General features: G+C 39.0%; 1 protein-coding gene across 1 annotated transcript in view; it reads left to right on the forward strand.

The window, feature by feature from the left end:
* Positions 1-10120, forward strand: part of PTCH1 (patched 1) — a gene marked incomplete at its 3' end in the record, with an annotated part of 30956 nt that overhangs the window by 13172 nt on the left and 7664 nt on the right. Inside the window, exons 11-13 of the mRNA XM_010024558.1 lie at positions 3504-3622; positions 5156-5555; positions 6079-6388. Of these exons, the coding sequence (XP_010022860.1) occupies positions 3504-3622; positions 5156-5555; positions 6079-6388 (829 nt within the window). The remainder of the gene's footprint in view (positions 1-3503; positions 3623-5155; positions 5556-6078; positions 6389-10120) is intronic.

Genomic DNA, 10120 nt, shown 5'->3' on the forward strand with positions numbered 1-10120 from the left:
AATGACAAGTTTTTTTCCTAAGTGTACCAGGTGGTTTGATGGTGGGTTTGTGGAGGGAAAGAACGTAAGTTTTTAAGCTCCTTCAGTTATCTTGCTCTGCTGAAGTGGTTTGTCCCCCTCCTTTTACTCACATCATTTACCTTTGCCTGTTCCTGACATGAGAATTTAACAAGCAAAATTAAAGCCTAAGGGAAGAGGTGGGGCACAGGGGCAATCTGGGTCTGTATACTGTCAGGAGGGAGTTGCAGATAGAGAGCAGTAGGGTGGAAGTTTCCCTGACAGACCTCCTCATCTGTTCATCACCTCTGGCTATACAGCACACCCGTTCTCCTTGGGTGGGCTGCCAGGAATGGCACATAGCAGCACATACCTTCAGTGGGGCCCCAGCCTACCAGCCTGGCTCGCGTCTCCCTTGCTGCTTCCAGCACAGACTGCCATTCTTCTGTCTCCGTTAACAGTTGCAGCAGCAATAATATTTTTAAGCTGTGCATTATGAAAAGATGCAAAAAGTGGAGTATGTTTCTCAGGAAGTGGCCAACATTTTTTTCTGATTAATGGAATTTTTTACTACTCTCTGATCTCATTTCACTGAATGCCTTCATTTTACACCCTTGAGTAGGCCCCATTTTATCCCTCCTAGGACTAATATTACCTGTGTTGATTTCTCAAGGAAAAGGTCTAAGGCTCTTTCCCACTTGACCATTCACCTCTGAAGGGGTAAGAGGATGCCCTGTCTCCAAAAATCCAAAGCATGCTTTCAGGTTGGGTGCTGCTAACAGATTGCCTGTACTCTGGAAACTCTGCAGCCACGTTTTTTTTGTTGGTACTTTTCTAATCAGTGTAATAGTTACAGCTTGTGGGGTATTACCATCATCACATGTCTCATACGTTCCTATTCCCAGCCACCAGATGTCTAAGTGGTATTGGAGGGGGATCGGTGGCTGATGCATCAGGTCAGGCACTGACTCATCCCTCAGCAGTTCTTCCTTTCCTCTCGTTATCAAGTGACAGCATGTTTTTTGATGGGACAACAAATTAAAACTGATACAGGAACAATATTTTCTGTATTTAAGTGTGAAAACTGAGAACATCCTTGAAATGCTGAGGAGGTGGGTGACGGAGAGACAGTGTGCAATAAGAAGTGAGGTGTTAAGCTCTAGGAATCTATTTAAGTCCAAATCAGAACAGTGAGGATTCTTTAAAAATATTTTACTTGCAGGGCTGGTACATCAATACCCTAAAAAGTGTTCTAAGAGGGATGCCACGTTAGTAGGCAAATTTACCGTGTGGTGTTGGATTAGTTTTGATGCGTCTTAAAAAATCCAGCATGAATATAACTAACTTTAATGGCATCTCTACCACACTCTGAAGTATCAGTTTTCAGGTTTAGTGGCATTTGAGATTTCAAGGATGTTGGGTTCTACAGAGGGAATTGATACGGCATGAAGTGTTTGCAGTTTATAGAACAGGGGACTTCTGTTAGTTTTTCAGCCATGCTAGGAGGACTAAGAATTACGGAGTCAAGCCTCAGCTGTTTTTTCCAAATCTTAGTAAATCTTAGCAGATCCTTGATAGAAGATATTGGTTAGACACAACTAATTATTCATGTTATATGGATGATTCAGCCTTTTCTGGTTTAGCAGCAATAAAGGAAGCAGTTGTATGAACTAGGTCCAACAAACACCTTGCTTTCAACAGCAGCCATTTAATTTTCTGACAGATTCAATTAATTCTAGGGAGAATGAAAAGGAAATAATTTTAAAGTTTTGACTATGACCTTATATGCCTTTCTGTGTGGATATTTATAAATCATGAAATTGTGACTGGATCTTTTCTCTCAAAAATGGCCAAGTACTAATTTGGCTTTTAAGTACTAGGTAAATTCTGGTTTAGTAGTTACGTCTATGAACAACCAGCAGGGCCAAAATCTTACTTCAGGCAGGCTAGAGAGAACAAAAGAGAAATATCAATAGAAAATACTTTTGTATACAACATATTTATTAGAATTAATAATTATTTTAAAATATTTACATAACTAGTTGATTCTGTCATTCTCAGAAAAGCAAAAACAATATCTAGTCTTTTTTTTATACTTTGACAGTTTTAAAACCCTTGAAATCATTCAGTGTGTTAATACTTTAGTTTTCGCAGATAAAGAGATGCAAAAACAAAACTGTCATTATTTAGGCATTTTGTATTATTTATTTGACATGTAAGCCAAGAATTTTCAAAACAGGGATTTTGGTTATAGCATCTTTTTAGCTACCAGCTTTGAGGCCTGATTTTTCAACATCAAAAGCAGCCATTCATTTGTTCTGCAAAAAGGAGGGCCTATTTGTATCAGGTCAGCGACTTCATTTTTGTAGCCCAACTTTTGTTCTTTTTTTATGACTGCTTTAACCTAAGTGGCCATTACTTCAGAAGTTACAGGTGGGGCAACTTGATAGTTTAGATGATTTCCTTAACCTGAAATCAGGCTACTATTGAGATGGCTACTGCTTATCTAATAGGTAAAGTATAAGGATTTCAGGGTTCTTCTTCCCCTGTTAATGGCTCAACCATTTTTTTCCCAGTGTCTCTCCAACTCTTAGAACTATCTTCCAGTCCCATCTGTGCTCAGGCTTTTCCTTTGTGATGGCTAGTGCTCCTAACAATTCTGCATTACAAATAAATGCTATTAATAATAATGATAGATGCTGCACCACATATGTTTATGGAGATTCTATGGGAATCTCTGTGTGGGAAAGGGTTTGAAGTAGGATTTGAAATGGGAGGGAGGTTGGGTTTTTTCATTATATAATACAAATTAAATCAAGTATCCTTCCAATTTAAGACTCATTTTGGCAGACTGGCTCATTAATCAAGTTGTCAAACACAAACATATTAATACATAGATTTACTATGTGGTGTTGGATTAATTTTGATTCTCCTTTTAAAATACTCCCTCATAAACCCACAATGTTGCTCTTACCGGCTAAACTTCTAAGTAAGTACTTCAAGTACTTTAGAATTTTAGTAAATAGAAGCGTTTCATTAAAATTTACTTAAACCTTTACTTAATTTCTGATTTAACAATGTGCTTTAATGTTATTGTGATGATTAAATTACTTCAGATCCCTTAAATGTGAGAACTTCCACTCTAGTTCCAGGTTTGGTTTTGCTTTTTTTACTCCAAATACAGTAGGATCTCATGCAAAATTATGATCTGTTGACTCTGGTTTTCCACTTTAAAAATAATCATCACATCTCCAGGCTCAGATGTATTAAAGTAATACGAAGTTTATTATGGAAATAAATTAACTACAATAGGCCTACCATAATGAAATGGGAATGTGAAAGTTTTATCTTCCAGTTTGCTGAGGGAAAAACTTGAAAGCATCTGATGGGTTGACATGATAAATGGGTGAACGGATGAGAACTGAAAGGAAGTTTTATGCTTTTTAAAGCTGGTGACCTACATGAAGCTTAGTAATGATGTCACTGCTCCTGTGATTGATCTCTAGGCAGCAGTTGTGGTGGTATTCAACTTCGCTATGGTTCTGCTGATTTTTCCTGCTATCCTGAGCATGGACCTTTATCGTCGGGAAGACAGGAGACTGGATATATTCTGCTGTTTTACAAGGTGAGAATCTGTGATAGATTGGGGTATGAGGGGTGTCCTTTTTGTGGTTAGCACTCAGTGCTGCCATTCCTTGTCAGGAGTCAGAGATCTTTCCTGCAGCAGGGTTAGTCTGTAACTGTTAAGGAGGTAATTGCTAGTGACAGACCTCCATTTGCTACTTTGTTTTTCACCTGAGTGAGGGGAAGAGTTGGAATACCTCTCTTCCCTCCCCTGCCCTGCCCCTTTCACACATACACTTTTCCTTTCATTCATGGATGTGTTTATTTTGGTTGTTGGAGGACAGCTTTTCGAAAGCAGATAAAAGAGCCACACTTTGAGAGTATTTTCAGGTATTTTTGAGAATGTTGAGGGGTACTGCAAGGTGTCCAGTGCCAGTTTTGGATAATATTGGAAAACTATATAACTTGGGGTACTGAAAAGCCTTACAGTTAATCACCATGTGTGCTAATTTTTATGCTTTTTATGGCTTTAAACTTAAATACATAAATATAATATATAAACTGTAAAATGACTTCCCCTTAGCAAAGTGTTTCATATGATTATGAGGAATGATCAGTACTGTTACAGGATAGTTCCTGATAAAATTTCTGTTATGGCTGCCATAGTAATTTATAATGGTAACACTACCATTCTAAAGAGTGTATGCATAGACTCCCACCTGGTACATGGCCAGATCTGAGCATAGAGATAGGATGAGTCTGCTGTCATCAGTGGAGCCATGGCTTAGAAATGAAGCATGTTTTCTACCTTCGTTTTTGCTTTTACCTGCAATGAAGAGTATCAGCTACATTTCTACACATGTTCTCTTACTCTCCTAACAAGGATGTGGACAATCCACCTCATGTTATCTTAGTGTTTTACACCCACCTAGGAGCTGACATAGTTAGACGTTTTAATGTCAAAGAGAGAAAGCACTTTCCTAAATTTGTTTTTGAGAGAGTGTTTAGAACAGGGCGTTGATCCCAAGCCAAGACTCCTACTTTCTATTTCTGATTCAGTCATGGTTTCAGTGGCTGGCCTCATGTGCTTGAATTTTGGAGCCCTGATTCTCAAGAAGTACAGAGCAATCAGACCTTCCGTTTATTCCCTCATCTAAAGTTGCACCAAATGTGTATCAGAATTAAGGCACATTTACATATGAAGCATACATTCTGAGCATGGGCACACAGATGCAAGTTCACACATGTACTGTGCATTCAGGCTGTATGCAACTACCTGAATATTGACCTGAGTAGCCTGTGTAATTAATGGAGCAGTGTGGGTAGATGTTAGTGTCTTCACACAAATGCTAGTATCTTCTTCCCTGAGTGCAAGAACTGTGCACATATTCTCAGAGGCTTACACTTTGAACCATGTCTGAGAAATGTTTCCTAAAGGTGCAAATAACATTGACGTGAGAGCATTACATTTAATTAATTCAAACCATCTAATAGTAGTAGAAGCAGTCTCGGATGGAAGCAGGTTATCCTGTTGAGTCTGATTAAAATAAAGTTCGATCTAAATATGAACATATGTTTTTCTCTTCTCTTACAGTCCATGTGTCACTAGAGTGATTCAGATTGAGCCTCAAGCGTATGTGGAAAACGACAATAGATGCTACAGTCCTCCACCCCCATACAGCAGTCACAGTTTTGCACATGAAACTCAAATTACAATGCAGTCCACAGTGCAGTTGCGCACAGAATACGATCCTCATACGCAGGTGTACTACACCACAGCAGAGCCTCGCTCAGAAATATCTGTGCAGCCTGTGACAGTGACGCAAGATAATTTCAGCTGCCAGAGCCCAGAAAGCACAAGCTCGACGAGGGATTTGCTTTCCCAATTCTCAGACTCCAGCATGCATTGCCTTGAGCCACCCTGTACAAAGTGGACACTCTCATCTTTTGCAGAAAAGCATTATGCTCCGTTCCTCCTAAAACCAAAAGCCAAGGTAATCAGGGAACTATTTACCCATTTTTAAAAAATAGACTCTGCCTTTCCTAGTAATAAAATTATCCCGGCAGTGATACTAAATACAAAGAATAAATAGAATTCTTTTGGAATAACAATTATTAATAATTTTACAGCTAATTTCATACTTCTTTAAAAGTTTTATCTTGTGAGTGCTGTAGAGAGCAGATACATTTCTTTTCTTAACTTTTCAGGTATGTTACCAGTGAGGGTTTTGGTGACTTCCAGTTAACATAAGTTTGTGAATGGTGAAACTAAAGCCACTTTTCAACTTTATTATGATACAAATTTCTCATCTATGATGCAGAGCCCCTTCAGTAAAGCACAAACTAGCTTAGCCCTGTAGTGTGTATGTGTATGAAAAAAGAAAAAGAAGGAAAAATAAAAGTTCTAAAGTAGACTTGCTTGGTATTAATTTTGAACCTGGCTTTGTAGCGTGCTGTTATGAAGTGTTAATTTTTTTAGAAACCTAAAACCAAATGCATTTCCATTTTCTGTTGCAGATTGTGGTTATTTTTCTTTTTCTGGGTTTGCTTGGGCTCAGCCTTTATGGAACTACCCGAGTGAGAGATGGACTAGATCTCACAGACATTGTACCACGGGAAACACGGGAATATGACTTTATTGCCGCACAATTCAAGTACTTTTCATTTTACAACATGTATATTGTGACACAGAAAGCAGACTATCCAAATGTCCAGCACTTACTCTATGAACTTCACAGAAGTTTCAGCAATGTGACGTATGTTTTGTTGGAAGAGGATAGGCAGCTCCCCAAAATGTGGTTGCACTACTTTCGAGACTGGCTGCAAGGTAAGAGAAAGTTGCATCAACTTTTTTTAATTCTACAGTAGTAACTACTTGTTTATGCTAGTAGTGCTCCCCTCTTTGAGTTTAATCACACAGTTAAAGACTGTGAGCTAGGTGCTGATCCAGACTCGCACATTAACTCCCTAGAACAGGTCACTTAAATTCTTTGTGGCTAAGTTTACTCAGCCACAAGTTTAAGTAAGAATTTTGAAGCTTTAAGAGATTATATCCATAAAAGCCCATCTCATGCTGTTAATTTCTAAGCAGCTGATGAGGAGTTCTGCTTTATAATTAATGACTAAATATGGCCCACTGCCTTGGGAAAATAAATACTGGCTGTTTTGAGAACAATAAATGAAAAGTCTCTGTCCAGCAGTACATTTTGGCACAGGCTTAACTTTCAGCACGAGTGATCTGTTGGCTTCAGCTGGGACTGCTGGCATGAAGAAAATTCAGTGTAGCTTATGTGTTTTATTGGATTTGGAACTTACTATACATTCTAAATTTCCAGTCAAGTATCCTCACTGTTTCTGTGGTGCTGCTTTTTCTGCACTGAAGTGTAGCAGAGCAGGGGAAGACAAGAGAAGGCATGGCCTTCCAGGTAGTATGATGATAATTATATTGAAGTCAACCTATTGAAGGTATTAAAGATACTATAATTACACATGTTGAGACAAATAACTGTTTTGTATTTAAAATAAATAATACTGTTACATCTCAGCAAATTTAACAGCACATATAATCTGCCCAAGAGTACTTCTGTCTTACCTCTGCCTCTCTGTTGGGAGAATCTCCAGGAAGCTTTTGCCAACAGAAAAATAAATTGTGCTGACCTAGTGAGACTGTAAATATTAAACTTAACTGTTCAGAGACAACCAGTGCAGCCAGTGATTCATAGAGAACATGTAGGTAACTGCCAGTATTTGGAATATTTTATTCCTTCTGAAAATATATTGGACAATATTAGGAAAGCATATGCATCTTAGTGAGCATTTAAACAAAATGATCAAGTTCCCTGTGTGTTTAATGCACTGATAAATCATGCAAAGCTATGAGGCCAATCAGCTATTAGCTTGGGTCTTTGTTTTCTTAATAGTTTTTAAATATATTGGATCCATTCATTACAGTCTACTTACTGGAAGTTTTATTTAAAATATTTTGCTCACATAAACATATTGAGCTGTAAGGGAAGGTATTACTGGCAGGAAGAAAATTAAGCATACCTTAGATGTTTTGCTGGACTGGAACTTTACTATACTTTCTAGATTTCTAAGCAAGCATATTTCTACATGCCTTTCCAAATTCTCCTCTACTTCCGTTTTTTGTTTTTTTTCTTTTGTGGGTATTTGCTGTTGTTGTTCCAAAACACTAGGCAAAAATGTGTTTGGTGTCCCCACTTCCACCTCTCATCCACCTCCAAACCTTTGAGAAAATTGGAAAGCTGAGATCATGTTCAGTATCTTCACATACTGGTGCTGAACCTCAGCACAGTCTGCCAACAGTAGAGTCAGGAAGAGGTGCCCTTGGGTCTGCTCCCTTGCTGGCTTCCTAAAGTGAGATGCTGGAGGCTGGCCTACTTGATGTTGCTCCCAGGGGTGCTTGCATTCCCACTGCCACTCTTTGAGGCCCACCACATGCTTACCAGAACCTCTTCCACTCTGGATGTCTCCCCATCCTCTTTGTAATCACTTTCTTGTGCTATGGACCGTTTGTGTGGTCCTGGCCCAGTACCAAGGGCCTGCACACTCTGTGCTGTGTGTGCTCATTTCCCTATTTGCTCTTCTCTTAGGGGTGTTCCTATTCTCTTCATATTGCCCATACTTAGTTTCCAACCATATTAGCATACCTGTCCTTCTCCCTTGTATTCCACTTTTCTTCCAGTAGAGGAGCTGTGAGTATTCCTGATACCCTAGACATACTGACGGTGCGTGGAGCTAAAATGTTTTACTGGAACAGTCAGGGAGGCTCCAGGAAGCAGTGACTTGAGGTAGTTCAAGTGGACATGCCAGCCCTGTGACAGAAGGTGCATTGCTTGGCCAGTTGATTGCCCACAGCTTTAGAATTAACCACTATGATTGCTGATTTTCATTTAGGTCTGTGTCCTTACCTTTCCTCCCTACCTTCCCCAAGAGAGGCACAATTAATACGAACAGCTGTTTTGTAAATACTCAGGGCTGTCTTCTCAAAGTGTAGTGCTGCATTCACAAAACTGTGAAGAAGAAGGATATTGAAGTGTATCAATAGAAAGAAGTTATGTTTTAAATGGTGAACATGGGGAACTAAACTGTTATGCTAAAAGCTGCCACACTTGTCATAGTTAGGAAATTATGTCAAGAAGCAGACAATAATAGACAAAATAATACCTGATTGTTACCAACTGGGGCTGATGCTGGGGGAGGGAAGGTGAAAACAGAATTTACAAACAAGGTGTAGTTTCAGGCTGGATTTAAGGAGAAGGTGCAACAGTTCTCCTGGTGCATTTTTACATGCTAGGGGAGCAGGATAATCAAAGTAGAGACAACTTCGAACTTAATGGCTAATTCCTGATGACTTGACTGGGAATTCAGTGCTAGAGATTAATGGCTCAAGATGGCCTTCTGACATGCACGCATTTATCTGGCAGAATGAGGGAAGAGACAGCATGTCAACAAAAGCTTTTTTTATCAAGAAGGTGCCTCTGGTCTTAGCCGTACATTTCTGTCATTTACTAGCATTGACGTGCCTTCCACCTAGTGCACTTCCTTTTTTCAGAGGTTCCCTTGTATTCTGCTTTCTGATGTCATATCATGTTAGCATATCTTCTGTTACTGAAAATGCAACAGAAGAATTAACATTAATCATTCATTTAAACTGGAAATGTTAACATTATTTTTGTAAGTGACTGAATATAATCAGGTAGCTTGAATTCCTTGATGACTTGTAATTAGGCTTGTTTTTGCAAACGGTAATCTTAGCTGGTGTTTCATGGTGCCAGCTGTTCACATGAGTCAGTAGGAATTCCTTCCTCACCCCCATTCCTGCATCCCACATAATTTTGGAGGATTTTGCTTTCTTCTGAAGCATTAAGCAAAAGTGACCACCAATATGAAAAAATCCCATATAAATGTTTTTAAAATTCCCTAAATTTTTATAACTTCTCTACAGAAAGTCGCCAACAAGTTAACTTTTATCTTTCTGCCCAGAAACATTTAATTAATCCCATTCATAAAAGACTAAATGTCTTTTAAAATAATTTGTATGAACAGTTTATAATGGAAGTGCTATTCACTTTGAAAGTGCAACTCTGCTATTAATTTCAGTGTTATGGGAAATACTAATAACTGAAATTCTGAAATTCTTTAGAAGTTACGCAGAACTGATCATGGTTTCTTGGTATTCTTTCCACAGACTTTCAGTGTCAGCAAGGTCAGTAATTAAATAAACCAGAGCATGAAGTGGTTAAGCCACTGATGAATTAAGGTAGAACAGGGAGCAGGGTTTGAGTGATGACTAAACTTGCAAGGGCAGGGGAGGGAGGAAGATGCGAGAGAACTGAGTTTTCACCTGCTGCAGTAATCTTAAATGTACATGCCCCTTTTTGATGTACTTTGCAACCACAGATCCGTAATGTCACATGCCAATGGATATATTTGTTCCTGCGTGTCTGTGGAGCCCCCTGACAGGGGTTGGATGTTAATCTGAAAGTTCTGTTCCCACATACTGTCTATCATAGCAATTTGTGTGCTCCTCCTGCTG

Source organism: Nestor notabilis, unplaced genomic scaffold, assembly GCF_000696875.1.
Source record: "Nestor notabilis isolate BGI_N333 unplaced genomic scaffold, ASM69687v1 scaffold24591, whole genome shotgun sequence".
Taxonomy (NCBI): Eukaryota; Metazoa; Chordata; class Aves; order Psittaciformes; family Psittacidae; genus Nestor; species Nestor notabilis.